The 20635-nt window shown below is 34.4% G+C and overlaps 1 protein-coding gene across 2 annotated transcripts; it reads left to right on the top strand.

Annotated features, from left to right (window-relative positions):
- The first annotated feature begins 17 nt into the window (after positions 1-17).
- Positions 18-13500, top strand: LOC129273334 (uroporphyrinogen-III synthase-like). Of its 2 annotated transcripts, XM_054910357.2 has the most exons (9): positions 18-229; positions 2592-2666; positions 3410-3590; positions 4436-4585; positions 5782-5865; positions 7643-7728; positions 8469-8564; positions 10596-11602; positions 11665-13500. In XM_054910357.2, the coding sequence occupies exons 2-8, from the start codon at positions 2607-2609 to the stop codon at positions 10728-10730; spliced, it is 792 nt and encodes a 263-aa protein (XP_054766332.2). In that variant the 5' UTR covers positions 18-229; positions 2592-2606; the 3' UTR covers positions 10731-11602; positions 11665-13500. The 2 variants fall into 2 exon arrangements, with proteins under 2 accessions (XP_054766332.2, XP_063964067.1); XM_064107997.1 differs by lacking the exons at positions 7643-7728; positions 8469-8564; positions 10596-11602; positions 11665-13500 and adding an exon at positions 7082-7383.
- The last annotated feature ends 7135 nt before the right edge of the window (positions 13501-20635 follow it).

Raw genomic sequence — 20635 nt, 5'->3', positions numbered from 1 at the left:
AACTCCCTTTGATCGCTCACAACTCAAACGTTATACCGTATAGCAGACGATATTAATAACAGGAGATCTAATACCATCTAACTTACAACAACATAATCATAAACAGGAAGGTTAAATTATTACTAGTCAACGTCTGAGGGTACATAATAGAGTATTCTGACGTCCAAGATCAAGCTACAAAACTCTGTGTCCCAAGTTCTTCTCCTGATGAAGTAAAGTCCTGCACCAGGTATAAATATTATAAAGCACAATTGGTGCGAGTGTGGTTTCGCACCTCCCGAGGAACCATAGTTGAGATCTAGCATTCGCTCGCCGGCTCAGCGGGCGTGTACCGGCTTCGAGGAATTCGTACTTTATTCTGTCGGCACGATGGATGCGAAAGCGCTCTAGCATACTCACTGCTGCTCTTGAATCATGATGGTGGTCGTCTAGTGATGACAATGGACATTGCAAACTGATAATGATGATCAGTGATGATGATGATGATGATCTTTGAGTTTGATGATTGATGATGATATTGATGATGATGATGGTGGCGACTGATGTGTTTTCTTAGACTTAGAATTTGCCAAAAATTTTAGCCTAAAACAAAAGGCTAAAGTAGTAAAGATCTAATACGTTAGCCGTTAGGTCTAAAAGTTAAATTATAGATCTAACTTAGTCCTAGATCTAAATCAATATCATGACACAATAACTTGAATTGAACAGAGACAAAATGATGAATAGAACATGGCATTTTACATGTTTCAAGGTCTGTTTATAATTTTCAGGCTGAGAAAAGGAGGTTAGATTACCTTGAAACATGTTCTGTTAATTAATCTTATGTGTGTGTTCTACGTTTGTCTAATGTTCAACGTGAATTGATGAGCATGATGATTGTGGTTAACCGTTATATTTATACGAAAAACGTTCTACTTACCTTTAGAATTTAATGTCATGAATTGCTCTAGACCAAAAGCTTCAGTCTTTGTATTTGGTCGTTCCGCTGAACTGCGTTGGCTCCATAGTAAAATGTCAGAAATTGTGAAATAAATCCCCAGAAACGACGGTTATTCCTGTCTAGAATCGCTCTTGTGTGTGATGCCTCATTCTAACACTACACGACAGTTGGTATTCATGCTATCATAATCGATTATGATATTGGATTGTAAAGTTATTCTGATGGTTTGATGATGGTGATGATGATGATGACAGGCACGTAGCCAGCTTTTATTTCCACGCACGTGCCACGCTCTGTGCAAGAAATTATCAAAATTGCCTTTCCGCTTTGTTTCCCACACCTTTTTTTTACTCCGTTTTCCCCCTTCCCAGCTATGTATACTCTTGCCAGAAATTATAAAGTATACATCAGATGGGTGTAAAAAGTATGAAAAGTATTGTTTTAAATTGCATTGACACAAAATTTTGGCTCTTCTGTTCGGAGCGGGTATACATCACTGTCTGTCCCCGAGTTCCCAAATGCTTTTTTTTTTCCTTTGTTCAGCAAACAATTTTGGCAAAGTAGGCCCTATCTGCTCAGAGGGGGAGGCAGTAAATTCTTGCCATATTATATGCAAAAATAGGTATGATGAAACTTTATTCTATATCGCTGCACATCCATTTCCTGTCTTGTTTTGCGCCATAATTAGACATTTTGAATATAACTGAAGTTTCTTTATCATACAAAAAGAAGCGCTTATTTTTTTTTCTTCCAAAATAAATCACAGAGGTTTCTGTGCTTTGCTTGCATGGGAATTAATTCCTTTCCATTCCTTTCACATTTTGAGCCCTTTTTTCTTCGTAATCGAGTTATATAATCTAAGAAATATCACAATTAGAGCAGGTTAAAGTTTCAGATAATTTTCTAAAATTCAGAGTTTCAACGCCATTCGCGGGAAGGATTATTTCTCCCTATACATATGCCCGTTTTCTACTCTATTTTGCGAGTTAAAAAAATTTAATGTGGCTAAAGTTTTTGCAATAAAATCTGATGTGACCAATTAAATTATAGGCAATTTATATCACTTATGTTCTCAATTTTTATAAAACATTTTAGCTTCTGACTTGCTTTTGAAAAAGGAATTATTTCAAATTCCTGAATCTTTTCCCATTTTGGGGGCCCACATAATTTCTTTTTAAAACAATTTTTTTTTATTCACAGTCAAGTCAATTGAATTTGAGTTGATAAGGGTTCTAGAGACGCAAGTGACGTCTTCTTTTGATTTGATTTGCATTTGATGAGATATCAAAACTTCGCCCTTCGCGCAGGAAGTGGGGAAACTCTCCCCTCCCTGCCCCCCCCCCATGTCTGTAATTGTTGGCACGCTTCGCGTGCACTTACCACCCCCTCCAAAATTAAATCCTGGCTCCGCGGTGGATGATGATAGTGGTGGTTATGAGGGTGATGATGCTGCTATACTGCTGATATACCCATCAATTTTTAAATTTTGTACAACAGCCTATGGGAGAGGTTTGTTTCTTCACATCTAAATGGACAAAAAAAATCTTTAAATATTGGCTCCTATGGCCATAATCTGGTCAGTGATTGCTCAACAAGTCAAGATTTACCGTGACTTTTATGATTTTGATCTTGTTTTTGTTTTGTTTCGAAGGATTTCTTTGCCAAGATGAATACTTTGCTATTGAGGTCTGCCCAGGAAAATGATACAAAGGACAAATATCAGGAGGTAAATATCTTTTTGATTGAGTTCAGTTCATATGACTCAATCATTTAAACTCCAATCAATAAAGATCACACTTTGCATGAACAACAATTTTGAATTTACATAGTTCAAAGGATTGTAGGTGCCCCTAAAAGCAAAGCTTGATGAACCTATACATGATAAATAAAAATAAAAGTAAGGTAAAATATTAACAAGTCTGAAGTTTCATGAGAATTGGATATAGTCATGAGACTTAATGATGGTCCATTTATTAATTTTTGTTTTCCTCCATATTTCCTTCACTTATGGTCCCCATTGTGTTTTTCATCTGAATTTCATGTATTATATGATGTGAATTGAATTTGTATTCTGCAAATTGCCTGTGGGGAAGTTTGGTCAATGATGTGAATGAACAAGGCTGCCTGATGTAAGTTAATTGAATAGAATCAAAATGGTTCACTAGACAATTCTATGTCAGCCAAAAGCAGAATTAATCACTAAATTTTCAAATGTAAAATATAGAGTACCGTACATTTACAATATAGCAATAAAAGGAAAAGTTATTATGGTTTCTATGAAACAGAGCTGGATGACATTTTGTAACCATTGTGTGGTTAGCAAATACACTTTAGATGTCTCCTATCTGCACAAACAATCTGCTCTTCACTTTCAATGTTCTGTGTTAATATTGGATAGCAATGCAACACTAAATTAAACTTTTGTTGCTTTTTTTAGCTTAAGTCTCTTTTACCCATAATCTTCTGTAGTCATTTCGAGAAACAGACGTAGACTGTGTCTCTGTGTCACCCATTGGCTTTGAGTTCATCAACCTTGAAACCCTGTATGCTCATATCTCACATCCTGAAGATCACTCGGGACTCATCTTTTCAAGTCCAAGAACGGTCCAATCAGTGGCTCTCTGTCTCAAGAAACATGATGAGAATAATGGTATGTATTCACTGAGTTGGGGGGGGGGGGCGAGAAGAAATCATCCAGCCAGTAATTGCTCTATCTTTAGAACATGATTAGAATGACTATATTCATTTATGAGGGTGTGTGTGGAAGGGGGGGGGGGGTGTGCACGGATTGACCAATCAATTTGCTCTCTTTGCCATTGTATTTGTTATAACATCACCTTGCGATGGACTTATTAATTAAGTCTCACCTTGTCAGTGCCATCATGTTCTTCAAATCCTTCAAAGAGAAGGGTCCATTGTAATGCAGTGTAATTTCTCAATTCTATGGTGGCAGGCCTGGGATATCACTGCAAGCAGGTACTGGTTTGAGGGAACAGTCATCTTGATCATCGCATGGTTTAAATCCTACTGCTGCCACCAAAGCATTGATGCTTTAAGTATGAAAGTCGCCTTCCCAAGAATGACAACATACATTTAACCAATGGACAGACTGCATGGCCCGTATTCTGAAGTCGGGTTTAAGTTAAACTCTGGTTTTAAGTTGTGGTTTAATATGGAAAGCCAATTGTTACATAAATTTTTTAACAGTAGAATTTCAATGTATCAGCTTATTTGACTCCCAAAACATTATTAACCGCCTGGGAAGGATAAGTATGACAATTGTCTTCACCATTAAATAATTATTAAAGAGCACAGTTAACATGAGAAGCATTACTGTAAACAAAATTTTGAAACGTTGGCTTCCCATAATTTTAGCACAGAGCTAGACCATGGTCTATGTAAAACTTGACTTCAGAATACGGGCCCATGGGTTTGATATTGTAAATTTGGGCCAATGTGAAATGTCTTACAAATGTAACTATCATTACATTTTAGAATGGGATGCAAGATTGAGGGATGAATGGAATAAACTTCCTGCCTTCAGTGTAGGAACATCTACAGGAGGAGAAGTGAGGAAACTAGGCCTTCATCCTGTAGGAGAAGACTCTGGAAATGCTGAAAATCTTTGTCGTATTATCTTAGAAGGTAAACTAACGTCGTAGATAGTCAGGGGCATATCCAAGATTTACCAAAAGGGGGAGGCAAATATTGTCTGTTGAGGAAAACACAAGGTCACCACCATCGGAGGCACTTTCTTTCTTACAGAAGGCTTTTCAAACGCTGGAAGCTGGGTGTCCAAACGTGGTGCAAAAAGTATAATCATTTGGAAATAGAATATCTATTACCTACCGTATTTTAGTGGATGAAAACAAGACACAAAAATTTAATGAAAAGGTAGGTAACAAGCAGTAACTTACTGTTTACCAGCCCTACTGAATCACTGAAACTCAGATGTTGATTGCGGCTTCGTTCATTTTTTGTAAGCTTGGATGATGTCATCATGTGCGAACTAGCGCTTGTACTAGCACTCTGAGATTGAATGTAAAAACCCTCAAATACGCGTTACAGATTTTGGCAGATTACTTTGCGCTTGCACAGAGCTCTCAAAATTCCTTAATCTCATACGTCAACATGATTAGTGGCAGAAAATGAAAAATTGCTTACTAAGTCATTTCTGACAACATCACACCAGTCTCAGTTGAGTTAGGTTGATACGTAATTAAAATTATGTCAATGATGTTGTATTAATTTGCAGCCATTTTAAAATTCAGACTACCGTAATAGTTACTGTCTGGAAGGTGGAAATGTGAGACTCCTTTTCTTATTGTTCATAGTATTATTCATTGTTTAATGAACTCATCATGAATGGAATTTTAGAAGCATTAACGATGTCCAAGCACTACATTAAAAAAGAAAAGATGGATCATTGGTATTTTGTTCTATGAGTATTCTCTTATTCTGGCCTATATCCTCAGGTTAAACAAACACGAGAACGCTGCCTCATGCATTACCAGGGGGAATCCTTGTTTGTTTTCCACCAGTCACTGGGAGTTTCGGCCCGTTAGAAACAATACTCCCTCTTGGTGGTGGGCCAGCAGTGCAAAGCACCACCTTCCCCACTGGTAACAGAAAAAAAGGAAAGAAAAGAAAAGAAAGGAATAACGACAAGAAAAAGTTTATAAGTTCTGTGTCGTCTTACTTCATTTACTGGGTGTAAAATTTGGTTTAGGATGAGAACCGATGGAAGATGTAGCTATTATTTTCTTCTTTATTAGTCTGTCTATCCATCAAAAGAAATCAATGTATGACACATTGACTCTCTTGTCTTTGTTAAATTTCAGCTGTCAAGTCTGGATCAAAACCACTTCTCTATCCCTGTGGTACAATGAGAAGAGAAGTTATCCCCAAAACATTACAGAAAGAAGGTAAGCTGTATAGGGTATCTAAGCCGTTATGTGTATGAAAAGGAAGTACACCCTGTTTTAAAGTTGGTTCTTTTGTCAAAAATGAAGATTTATATTAATAAAGTTTTGGAGAAAATTTATCAAAATAATGCTTTAACTTTGTTTATTGTTTATTGTTTATTCAATAAGGGGTAGCCCATTCAACATCAGTTGATCTCCCATGGGGCCCCTATACACAAGAACATAATAACTGAAAATATTTACAGATAAAAACATTCAAAATAGCTTAACATGTGCAAAAAATGTAATACAAGCTGAATTGCGAAGACATCAATAATAAACATTGCAAAATTAGAGAGATTATTTCAATGGTATTCAAACATTCAAATACATAAATTTTACAAAGTAGTAAGTGCCAGCGTAAACCTTAATTGTCAATCGACCTGAGATGTTTTTTAAGATTATATTTAAATGAATTTAAAGATGACGATTCCCGTATGATGACCGGCAAGCTATTCCACAGTTTTGGACAGGCGTAAAATAAGGAATGCTTGCAATAATCAGAACGACACCTTGGAATAACAAGATCGTGTCTGACGGACTGCCTCGTATTTTTCGAATGGGTTTTGTTTAGATCCTGAAAATAATTTGAGTAGTATTCTGGTGCGAGTCCATGAACACATTTATAAACAAATATATATCGAAAATAAATGATTCTGTACTTGAAGGTCGTCCAATCTAGATTTGAAAACATTTCTTTAGATGGGGTATATATGTGACATCTAAGCATCAAACGGGCAGCTCTTTTTTGGAGTTTGGTAATTCGATCCACATGAATCTGAAAACGATTTCCCCATATCTCACAACAATAATTCATTTGTGATTCAATAAGGCACATATATAATGATTTCAGAGTATCATTTTCTACAAAAGGTCGAATTCTTTTTAACATAGCAAGTCCAGCAAATATTTTTTTACAAACAGAATCTACTTGATCATGCCACAAAAGATGTCTATCAATTATAACACCTAGACATTTGATACTAGAGCATTGACTTATCTCGTTACCATTATGGTTTATGTGAATACAATAATTTCTATATATATGAAGTTTTTGTTTACTCCCAAAAGACCATGACTTTTGTTTTCTCTGTATTGAGATATAATCTGTTATCTGAAATCCATTTGCATATAGAATTAAATTCAAGTTGTAATTTATATTCTACTTCTTGAATAGAACTACCGGTGACATACAGAGTGGTATCATCTGCGTACATGATTACATTTCCATCCTTTAGGACACGGACCACATCGTCAATGAATATCAAAAAAAGAAGAGGTCCTAGGAGCGAGCCTTGGGGAACTCCAATGGAAAGGGAACGTTCATTTGATATAGTTTGTCTTATTGAAACTTGTTGTTTTCTATTCGTAAGATAGGATTTAAACCAAGATAATGAGCCATGTGACATAACTTGCAACCTGCTCATTTATGTACTAAACTGGTATTCCTGTCAGACAGAAAACGTTGCAATTGTGATTGCAACAGTTGCCTGAGCAGTGATTCTTTATTTTGAGTTCAGGTCAAAGTTACTTACTGTCTTTAAATTATTAATAAAAAATAGATCTGTTCATCTGGACTTTTTTTTCTGGATGAATCAAAACATACATCAGTTTACTGCCTTTATCTTCACTCTTTGCTTCATAGAAATGTTGCCCTCTCTAGGAATCTTACACTCAAGTTTATTTTCTGACATTAAATCTTTCTATCATTGGTGATTCTTATTTTTGTCTTTACTAGGAATCCCCTTTAGAGAAGATGTGGTGTACCAAACCATTCCCAACCCAGATCTAGAAAAAGAACTGTCAAAATACCTGCAAGCTAAGGTAAAAGGATTTCTTTCTCAACTAAAAATTTAGTCTGTATCAGATATAAATATATGACTTCTATGCAGTTGCAATATTTTGGTTAAGCTATTTCCTTAATTTTTATCCTCATAGCTTACAATTATTTGTATGAGTTATATTGATTTTTCATACCATGAGGTAGGGAATTCAGAAGACACATGATGTTTAATAAGAATTTCCTACCTAATTTTTATCATGAAATTTACAACAATTCTGCATGAAAATTATGGCTCATGTTTTGTGCAAAATATACAAACCAGCTAATTACAAATAAGTTCATACAAAGCATAAGAATAAATCGCTCTGTTCAGAGCCATAGGATTGCCAGTCTGTGTTGTTGTTGTTTTTTATTCCCCTGGATCACAAGAGACATTGCTAAATTCAAATTGAATTGCACAAAGTAGCTACATCGTCATGGTTATACCAGTAGTGGTATTGTAAACTTTTTGTTAATTTAAACTTTTGGCTATTGAATTCTGCAATCTACATAGGCTTTGTATCACCCATTCCCAACGGGCATTAGTTTAATATACAAGAAAACTAGTGTGCACGTCATTCTCAAACAGATTAATGAATCTAACATCATCAGCTTTGGATATATCTTTTGTTTGGCTACCAGTTAGACCACTGGTGTAAAAAAATAGTACACATTCTTCCAATAAGGGATTTTTTGGAATGTTGAATCAGTATTTAAAGCATGATATTTTTTTTCCTATTAGGGTTCACCATTCTGCATAGTGTTCTTCAGTCCGTCCGGAGTTCAGTATTCCAAAGATGTGCTTCACAAATTCAAATCTGACTTACAGAATACAAAGGTATGGAGAAACAAGGATTATTCAATGGTGGAGATTTCTGTATAGTATAACATGCAAACCTGATGCTTTATTTTGATAATTGTAGAACCTTGAGGATTGTGAGCGTGTGTCAAACACCTTTTAGGCCTTGACAAATTATTGTCAAATCATTCACATGATGCAAATTACAACTTTCTATTTTTAATATTCAAAGACACATTAGCTTTGGATTCATCAGGTCATTTAGAAAGCTTTCCATGAATGTGAATACAGAGCAGCATGACATGGGAAGAGGAGAGACTGCCTCTTCCCCCCCCCCCCCCATGATTTATCAGGCTGTGAAAAAAGGGAGAAAAGAGGAATAAAAAGCGGAAGAAAAGGGGAGAAAGAAGAAAGATAAGTATAAAAAACAGAAGTCTTGGCTGTTATTCAAAGGGCTGAAAAAGTGATGTCACTTTGGGATCTTCTTGCGCTCCCCCCCCCTTAATCAAAATGCCCCAATATTTATGGACATTCTCATGTGCACGAGAATAATATTTTTTTCTAATTTTTATGTTAAATGATATCACGTTACAGAGTCCTTATTAAAATATTTTGTTCCACTACCCCCCCTTCTCTCTCTCTCTTTCTCTTTCTGTCTCTCTTTCTCTGTTTCCATCTATCTGTCACTAACTACTCTTTTCCATCAAGTTATATCTCTTTACCCTTGCGTTCTGTATAAATCTGTCAATAGACACTGTCCAGGGGAGAATCTTCTCCCATCAATCAAATATCCTGTCACCGATCATATATGATCTATCATATCCTTAGATCAAGAAAGATGTTACCTCTGTGTATAGGATAGTTAAACACTTTTATATTTCTTTATAAATATTAAAAAGGGTTTTATCTTCCATTAGAGAGGTATTTAATTACTAAATATTGTTTTTATTGGTAATTATAGAGTAATCGTACTACCATGTACAGCTATATACCTATAGTCGTGTCGGCGGTTCTCTACACAAAAAATTAAAGTAGAGATTTGTATACAATTTATGTCATCATTTGTGGTAAATATTCTGATGATATATAGATGAATGATGTTTGTGCTCTACGCTAGCTTGGATTATCAAACAAAAATTATTGGAAATTGTTTTGAATTTATATATAACATTGATTTAAGTCAACAAATATCTGTACCTTTTTTAATTTTATGTAATTATTGTTTACACCTAATTCTTCTGACCAAAACTCTGAGGAAAAAGCTCACACCTTCAAACAGATATGTAGGTTAATGACTTTATGGATCATGGAGGGAAAAGCTAAAATTGAGACCCAAACATTTTTGGGTCTCAATTGATTTATGCTTTATATTTATTTCTTTGACCACTGTGAATGACTGAATATGTGTAATAAATTTCAATATTTTAAATAGGCCCCCTTTTTATGTTTTTTATAAACTATTTTCCTCACTCTAAGACCTTGGGAGGTACTGGTACCATATTTCAAATTCATACAAAGTAACATCATTCCCAGTTTAGACTTCGTGATATTCAAAATCTTTTTAAACTCACTTTCTCAACACCTATTTTTTGCCTTTTCTGTCTTGTGAATGGTCTTCTGATTTCCCTAAGCATTTAGGTTCAGTATTGGCATATTTGCTCCATGCTACTTTTCTCTCTTTAGTTACTTTCATATGTTTCTATAAATGTCTTTTCTATATCTTGCTTCGTAGCACTTAATGAAAGTATTGTAGATTATTTCTATCCCTTTCATTTTATTTTTCACTTTGTTAGTAATTTGCTTGTTGTTGTGTAATTGTTGAAAAAGAATCATTCAAAATATCAAAAATCCTCCTATACTTCTATTTTTTCAATCAAAGATATAAGAGGTTTTTTGTAAATCCATTGTGATCCAAATTTTTAATTTTATGACACATTCTATATTATGCAAATTCTTGCATCATTTACATAACCAATTTTTAAGAATCACTGATTGATTGATTAGATATATGAAATAAGAAATTTATGTTAAATTATTGGAGTGATTTTATTATTTTTATTTTTTCTCTAGTTCTTGGCTATTGGTAGGACTACCCAAACTGCAATGGAGGAGCATGGGTATATGGTTGCTGGTGTTGCGGAGAAGCCCAACCCAATAGCATTGCTTCAAGCAATCAAACAATGTCACGATGGATCAGATTCATAATGGAGAAAATGAACTCATCTTTTGGATTCACTTGTTCTCAAAAACATACTAAAATGGACCTTTTACAAAAGGGGCAATACAAACTGTGCAAATATACAGGAGAGTCCAACTACAGAAAATATTTTGTCTGTTTAAATCATATTGAATGGGTAACTTGTAAATTGGTCTGTATCTATTTTGTCTACATTTCATCCCACATGGTTTAATCCTAGTACGTCTACAACCGGTTTTTATCGAACCGTTTGGTCTAATTGCCATTAACCCCATTTATAATTTTATCTAATTTCTAGTTAGGTTATACCTGTTTGGTCTAATTGCCATTTAGTACATTTGCCACTTTGTCTAATTTTCAGCCAGTTTGGTTTTGCCCATTCTGTCTAATTTCCACTTTGTTTGCCACCTCTAAGTGTATATGATTAGATGAAGTATTCATGAATCAAATTTTCATTTGATAAAGTGCAAAGCGATAAGTAGATGAATGAGAAATAATGCTATCTGGGCATTAGACGACATGACATTTAAACCAAATGAGTATTAGACTGATTGGCCCGTATTCTGAAGTCGGTTTAATTTAAACTCAGGTTTAAAGTTGTGGTTTAAGTATGGCGAGCCAATTGTTACATAAATCACTAACAGTAGAGATATAATACTTCAGCTCATTTGGCTCTCAAATCATTCATAATTGTCTAGGAAGAATAAAAAGATTATTGGCTTCACCATCGATGAACCAGGAAAGAGCACAGTAAACATGAGAAACATACAACTTAATAACAAATTTGATACTTTTGGCTTCCCATACTTAAACCACAACTTTAAACCTGAGTTTTACTAAAACCCGACTTCAGAATACAGGCCATTGAGTATTAGATCAAGTGATAGTGGGATTACATAGTATTGAGATGATCTACTTGTAGACCAAGTTGATACTATCCAGCAAAGGTAGCTCAACCAAAAAAGAAACCTTTATCAATCAGAAAATGTGTGCACTGCCATGGGTGTTGACCCTCTATTTCTGCTTTGGCAGGAAATCTCTACACTTGTGCAATATATGTATGTAATTAATGAAAATTTCAGTCATAAAACAAAACGAAACAGATTTCCATACCAGGTAGACAATGCTATTGATATGAATGTCTGCTGAAGTCTCCAGAATGGAAATGATCCCAAACTGAAAACAAAGATTTGAACAGGATTTATTTTTTTGTTTAATGGTCATCATTGGTCATGTTGTATTACTCCACTCAGGGATGACTTTGATCTATTACTGTGCAACATTTTGTCCATACTTCCATACCACTATATCTTCATACCTGTTTTGATACAGTGATATTTTCTAGCCTTGATATATTTCTCTGGCTTGGGTGAGCATGCTCTCAATATCCTTGTTAAATTGCGCCATCATGAGGATAATGGAATCTTTTTAGATGAGGCAATCTCATTTGATTTGAGGAAACATTTTCATAGAATAATATTAGCAAGAGGCTGATTGGTGTCTGATACCGTATTTTTTTTGGTGTATTCTAATGTTTTATCACAATCACCCAATTCAATACCATTATCAAATTTCTCTTTATTTGTGAGTCTTCTTTCACTCTTAATTCAAATTTTATATACTCAATATGTATATTTTATATGTATCTTATTATTTGAAATATATCTAATATATATTTTATCACAATATGGGAACAGTAATATATTGTGTAATGAAAATAGTATCTCTCAAATTATATTAAGTTATATAGGATAACTAATTCCTTGTGAAATGAAATTGTGGATATATTTGATAAATAAACCCCTTAAACCATTGTAAAACTCAAAATTGGCAATTTTGTTTGTCAATGGTGATAAGTAGTAGAGTTGTATAAACAATTTGTAGTTCAATCTTCGGGTCCTTTTCTCAGTCGGTCATATAAATTTATCATTTGTCAAAGGCTTATTATGTACATGAAAAAAAATGGAGCTAAATTTGTATGTTAAAATCCAGTGTGTGTAATTTTCATGATCTGAGAAAAAATTATGACTTTATCATAACTTTGATATCATTAGTTCAATTTTGTTTTAACTTTCACCAATCTCTTTGTGTGAATTTTCATGCTCTGTTTCAAACAACTTGCCAATGATTTGATTTGACTATTTTACCTTTCCTAGGCTTGCCCATCCAATTCCTTTAAGTGTGCTCTGTATTTCCATTAGGATTGTTAATAGACACTTATTCACTCTTGTTATAGTGTGTATACTGTGCAACACAGTTTAGTAATATCATCCATGAGGTTAGTAAGATCGATCATAGTTATTCATTTGAGAGATTGGTTGAACATAAAATACCACCTGGTGAGTGATAGGCCAAATATTCACGTTAGTTCTAACCATTCAGAAAGTAAAATTCTTAGATATTGATAATAGAAACCATGGGCCTGTTTCATAAATACAAAATAGCCATTTATTGCAACTACATCGGTAACCTTGATTGTGATTGGCTGCTGAGCATTGTTACCATGGTAGTTGCAATAATGGAAAGTTGCCATAGTTGTAATTTTTTAATGAAATGGGCCCCGGGTATAATAGGTTTTGTGTAACACTGACTTTGAGATATCCAGATAAACATTTCCTTAAGGATAGTGAAACTTCAATATACAATATAACAGCGCTTTCAAATAACATGTTTTATTTTGTAAATCTGAATACTTTTTTTACTGAATCTAATGACTGAACAGGTATATGGTATGTATATATATATATTTCCATATTAAATATATTGTTTATTATATGATGTCGTTCGGATTGAGTTTTATTTCTATGCAGTACTTAAAATATATATTCTTTTACATTTTTTGGGTGAGGAGGCAAAAAATATTACAAACTAAAGTGGAAAAACAATTTATTTTGATTTGAGAACATTTTATTTGATATTTCACTATCAGATTATTGGATAGGTACACATATTACCTTCATACAACATATTATGGTTAGTGTTTTTAAAGGACAATGTCATTTATATATTATCATAGATTTGAATATGTGTTCTTATAATAAAGGATTTGAATACATTGTGAAATGAGAGTGAATGCATTTTCACAGATCATTTCACAGATTGTAGAGGAAAGGGTAGAGCCATGAAAGAAATGAAAGTGGGAGTCGTTGAAAAACAGGAAACAGAAGAAATGAAAAGGGGGTGAGTGATGCACATGTAGATGGAGAAATTGAAGAGTACGGAGGAGAAAGTATGACGAGTGGGTATGATATCCCATGAGTGGAAAATTAAAGAAGATAAAAGTAAATATTAATAGAGAGAATGAGAAGAAAACAACAGCAAGGAAAGATGAGATAGCGAGTAAGAGATGGGTAAAGAATACTGATGGCATCACCATCACAGAGTCCTAACGACGAAAGTAGCACATTTAAATCTACGATCCACTGGGTTTTACAGCTGAAATTCCCGGCTGGATCTTTTTGTGCGCAAAGTTCTTACTGTCTGCCTCGATCATAGAAATGGAAAAGAAAGGGAAAAGTGAAAGAAGATGGCCCGAAGAAAGCAAATATATGATAAAGAAAGGGAGAAAATGAAAGTGAAAACTGGATAGATAAGTCTAAATGAGGCAGGTATGTAAAAGGAAGAGATTTCAAAATGTGTTAAAAGTGGATAAAATGGTTGAATGCTGGTCTCTGACAGTTCCAGGTCGACAGTCTAAAGAAAGTGAGACGATCCTATCCAAATGTTGTCAAGCCGGAAGGATTTATATCCACCGTTAAGAATCACTTTGTATGGATGAAGACACAGAAGCCTTTTGAAGTCACCGCCGACCTTCAAGATGACATCGAGAAACACCCTGAGGAACACCTGATCATTTAAAGTGTTTTAAAAATAGCAAGAAATCAATCCTTTACACGAGTATGTGCGTGTGTATAGAAAGATGACATCCATGTGCAATGATTGATAATGAAAAGAACTTTGAGTGCTAAAAATAGATCATGGACGACTTGAATTATGTAATACCTAAAATTACTTGAGTTAATATAATATTTAGGAGGCCTCATATCAATTCTGTCACTGCATGATACTTATTAATTTAAATAATGTTTGGGTTTGCTATAGTCGGCTCTTTTATCATTTAAGAAAACCTGAATATCATTTATAAATAAAGGAGGGGATGATTCGATGAGTGTTTTCTGATAATCTCGACTTTATCCCATAAAGAGCTTCATATCAATTGCGATTGAAATAGGAGTCCAGATTACACCTAACCCTGTTTCTTTTCTTACTCTTCATTAAATTTCGTAATTCTAAACACAATGACAGAAATGTAAAAACCTGGTTTATCTCGATCAGATTGAAAATGTGGGTACAGAAACTCGTCTTGCGCAATGGGGGGGGGGGTAATTTTTGCAAAACAACTTTTCTTCTTTAAAAAAAAATACTTTGTGAGCAATGCGGTTGGTGTTATTATATGCACCCTAAGACGCCGGCAGTCACAGGACTACCGAGTCGATTTTATTAGGTATAATTCTTATGGGATATCAATCCATCATTAATTTAACATAATTCTATTACTGTGATTCATCTATACTTCATCGTTTTATTGAAATCAATTATTTTTGTAACAATGTATATATCATTGATCTGCTATACGCTTATTGGAATTTCATTGTTTTGCATTTATTTGAACTGGATTGAATTGCAATGCATTGAAGGAAATTTAAATAAATGGAAATGAATGTAATTTAATTCCATTTCATAAATATGAATTTGAATGAATTGAATTAAGCCTACATTACATTGAATATATATATTGCATTAAATTGCATACAATTTATTTGATTTGAACATGATAGCATTGATTTGAATAAGATTGATCGAACCCCAATTAAATAAACTGAAATTGTGCAATTTTATTCCGTTTTCATTGTAATGCATGATTAAATTGAACTTGGTGTATATTGCATAGAATGAAAATGAATTGATTTGAATTGTGTTATAAAGAATATAACTAAGCGATTAGAATTGAATTCCATTATTGTTATTTGATTTGAATTGAAATTTATTTTGTATTATATGAACAGACATTAAGTAATTGAAATGATATGAATTAGATAGAATATTATTGATCTGAATTTCATTGCGTTCAATGTATTTTACTTTAACCATGCATTGAATTAAAATGAAGTGAATTATATTTTAAATAAATCGAACTGCAGTGACTAATTCTTCATTGAAATGAAATGAAATTTGTGAAATATGTTACTGGGTATTTCTTATTTTCTTTTCTTTAAAAATACACACAGGGTTATATAATCCTTATAATATAGGTTCATATATTACCTATATCAAATTGTAAGATACAATATCATACTTTAATTATGGTCTCTTTCTTTATATTGTTTGAGGTCCTGCATGATTTTTTTTTTACAAAGTCTGTTGGTCTTTTCAATGTTTAGAAAGTCGAGTACGCATGTATCATTAAGAAGATGTCAGAAGGCGCTTATATAAAGATGTTTTAGATATCTTGGAATTCTTTTCTATAATTCGCGGGGGGTAAGAGTCAGACAATCGATTGTCCACTCATGTCAATAATTCATCATTTTAACAGGTGGCAAAGTGACCTTATTCTCTTCATTTTCCAGCGATCATTGAAAAGGATAATGTGAATAAATCCCATGCATCCACATTGCGGGGGTATGATCTATAATAGAACAATGATCAATGGTTCTATAGGATTGATTCTCCAATGTAAACCTAAGAGAAGCAGTAATTGATCAGTTGGCTCAGAAACTCATGAGAGACGTGATGTTTCTGATGGTTGATAGATTATGTGAAGAAGTTCTCAACAAATCAATTCTACTTCTGACTTATTCACACCCAAGTATCCACTTTCCGCGTCGGGAATAGTCTAGTACATGACCCATTACAATGACAGCAAAAGTTATGAATAAACATTTTGAGCTTTCTTCATGAAGTTGAGGTCCAAAGTTTATAGTATTTTTATTTTTTGGAGAGGGAGTCAAGTCTATCATTTCTACTCCACCTAGCCCTCTAGGTGACGATGACGCACAGAAAAAAAAATTTATTTGTCATCATAAGAACATTTTTAACGATCGTGCAAATAAGTAAGGTGTATCTTGGGGACACGTGCCCTTCAAAGAAGCCAAAAAAATAAAGTTTAGAGGCTTTTTGCGCCCCCACCCGAATTAAGGTAAATGCATCATGTACCATTAAAACCTGTTACTAGAAGCTTTAAAAAGCAAACACTTTGGAAAGCTACTAAAATATTTTTATTGAAGCTACCATTTTTATAAGCGTGGTCGGAGTCCAGAGTTTGAAGCATATAGAAGGCTAACAATTTATTTGAAAAGTATGTAACCGCTGAGGGTGCTCTTTCTGGGAGCAAAGAAAAAAGAAGACATGAGAAAAAGGAGAGATGGAATCGTACTAATATTAGGTAATTGCACGATAAAATAACCTGAGGGTTAAAGGAACACATTACTCTGGAGCTCGGTCGCTTCGCTCCATCGCGTTTTCTTTCAGGATGTTATTAGATTTTACAGCATAAGTTTAAACATTAACTTTAAATAAAATGTAACCTCACAAGCGGAAATTTGAGGGGGCACAGAATAAAAGGGGAAGAAAATTGGGTATTTAGGAAGAGGGGAAATTTATCAAGGATTTCGATAGTTCTACTCCCAAACTTTAAAACTAAGAAAACTTTTTGAGCATCTCTACCTTTCAACATCAGCGTAATTTTTTTTACTTTCGTGGGCAATGTGCACCAAAAAAAAAAAAAAAAAAAAAAATCTAATTTTTCTAATTAAATTTTGAATTGATGTCCATACTTGGTCGCTTCTCCTTTTCTTTATACCATAATGGACATAGTGCAGTTGGGGAGCGAGAAGGGGGGGGGGGACACGGTCGTAATAATGCCTAGATATGCCACTTAACGAAAGGGAAGTCTGTACGAAGCATTTCTCCTGAATACCGAAATTTTCGTTCCCATATTAAATCCTGATAAACAAATAAGTACAATAATAAGAAATAACAAAAGCTTATTGCTCAGTCATGTAATGCTGCGTAAATTGATATATGGAGCGGGCATTCGTAGAAATGCATCCAGACCATTCCTATGATATTTGAAGATGATTCCATATACCCAATCATTAAGTAGTTACATAATTCCCATTATGATCTGTATGATATTTGTCTACAGCGGCTTGATATCTGGCTATTACCTCAGAGTACATAAAGGATATATGGAACATGAGAGGAAAAAATACCACTGTGGTGGATCTAGAGAGGTCCCCAACCCCGAAAAGGAGGAAGAGAAGGAGAAAGAGACAGAAAAAAATAGGAGATGAGAAGACCAATTTTTGCTTGCTTGTTACCAAAACGAAATGGAACAGTTTCCTGTGCCCCTATTATTAAAGGAGAATGAAACCCTTGAAACCAGCTGAATCCATATCAAAGAGAAAAATCAAAGAAACATATTGTTGAAAGTTTGAGGAAGATTAAATGAATAATAAGAAAGTTATGAGCATTTGAATATTGAGATCACTAGTGCCATGTAGATCCTCCCATCGGCAATGCGACCAAGATCCGTGATATCACACACGTACAACTCCCTCATTACTTTAGTACTTATTTCACTTATATTCTCACTTTTATAGAGTCTATCACAAGGTGAGGTGTTCTCTGTATGAGATGACAAGTACAGAGGTTTCACAACATTATATCATTGATGAATCGTTTGTCATATGATTATAATGAGCAAAAAGAGATGTTTTGGGGTATATTTTCAGTGTCCAAATGGGAGAGTTGTACGTGTGTGACATCACAGATCTTGGTCGCATTGCCAATGGGAGGATCTCCATAGCATTAGTGATCTCGACATTCAAATGCTCATAACTCTTTTATTGCTAGTCCTATTTTACTCAAAGTTTTGTTGATCTTATTCTTTGATTTTTCTGCTTTCACAAAAGCTAACTTGCTCCAAGAGTTTCATTCTCCTTTAATGAATATCTGGATCTGCCTCTATAGATGACCACATCCTGCCCCCTTAATGAGAAAGAATAATCAAGACAAGACGAGACTGAAGTCAATAAACTCTATTGAGATCATGAAGCGGGCAATATGAAACGATAATAAATGAAAACCAGCGATTCTGATTCGAGTACTAAGATTATCCCCCTCATTCAAGAATATACCTTGTCACATAAAAGGGAGAAAGGGTCAATGATCCGTGCCCAGGGTTTAATCATGTCTCGTCTTTTTAATCTTGATAAGAAATGCTACCCCCTGGAAGTTTGAATTGAAAAGGTGGAATGATATGAGATTACTCTGAGAGTTTCATCAAAATAAACACGATAAAGCCTTTCTCCTTCGTTTCTGACATGATTTCAAACACTCAATAAAGATGCAGAAGATAGGAAAGGTTTTTATTAACAGGTATATACCTAAGCTTTAAATTCATTGTACAAATATGGAAGATACATTATGAGGATTGTTGCATGATTTGATACTGTACCACTAATCAATTGCGTAATAATACAACAATTTTAAGAGGGCGGAATATGGCGTACGGGTATGATTTCTATCAAAAGAATTGCGAAAAAGCGGAGCGGGCGAGCCAAAAATGAACTTTTTTATTACGAATATCTATCTTTGTGACAGAGTTTCACATGATTTCATTTCACTTACTTCTCTTCGCACATAAGTGCCCATCTGTACGCCATTTGACTGATAATTGTGTGCACGTTTTTTTTAAATAAAAATCTATATATTTTGCGAAAATTGTGTATTTTGGTCATTGTGAGAAAGCAAAATTATACTAGTTTTTGCAAAGGGGAATTTATGGATGCAAATTTATGATCAATGGTTGCGGAACACATAATAAAAGAGCGGCTTATACAGGGACGATAAAGCATTAGGAGCAATGATGGAGACCCTAGATGGGTCCTGATGTTCTGTACGTAGAAAAATAAAGTATATTAGTACGATTGAGTGGGTGGATCCCTATTATTTAAAAATATTGTGCAACATGAACCCCCTTTCCCCCCCGCATGCCTCTTTATGTTTCGATTGGTCCTTTTTGTCCTGCGTGAACCTTTTCAAGGAGTCAATTATTTATTTCCACTTTGGGAATAAGGAGCCCTCGATTCAATACTCCAGGGAACTGATGTTTTACTTTCTATTCAATTCAAGTGTTGCATCCTTGTCATACGATCACAATGAGAGGTGCTGAGATAATCCGCGGGAAAATAATCTCAATGGTAACAGTCGCTCATGTCTCCCCTTTATGCTCTCTTCAACACTTACCGTTAACGAGTAACGCACATTAGCTGCATCATTAATACGCATTTTTTCTTCTCTTTTTTTTGCGTGAGACGCGCTCGATCGCTAGATCCCTGTGATTGGGGGACCAGCCCTTTTTATAGTTATTTTTTATATCTTTTATTCTTTTTTTTCTTTTTTTTCCTGTGACATCAGTAATGTGTACAAAATAACTTCGTACAAGACAAGGTACTGGTAAAAAATGTATGGATATATACTTGTAAATAAGTGGTCTTTTATTTGCTTAAGAAGAGACAACTAGAAATGAGGGGAAAATATCACAAACGTTTATCTTTCCCCTTTTTCCTTATGTAGATTTGTTAATATTAACTTGCAATGCCCACCCTCGCCCACCCACCCTCTCCACAAGCATGGCAGACTAGATTATTGACCATGGACCCTTAAAGTTTTATGGTAGGGTTCATGATTGGACTTAAAAATTCATCATTCTTGTCTGACATAAAATAGACCCTTCATGGACTGAAAGATGGTATTTAAAAGACTAAAATGATGTGGTGTATGTGCGCGATGGTGTTTATTGTATACACACTAAGAAATCCTGGTGCAAATGAGGTGTACGATACGTGCG

Source organism: Lytechinus pictus, chromosome 12 (assembly GCF_037042905.1).
Source record: "Lytechinus pictus isolate F3 Inbred chromosome 12, Lp3.0, whole genome shotgun sequence".
NCBI lineage: Eukaryota > Metazoa > Echinodermata > Echinoidea > Temnopleuroida > Toxopneustidae > Lytechinus > Lytechinus pictus.
This window is presented reverse-complemented; position numbering and strand designations above follow the sequence as displayed.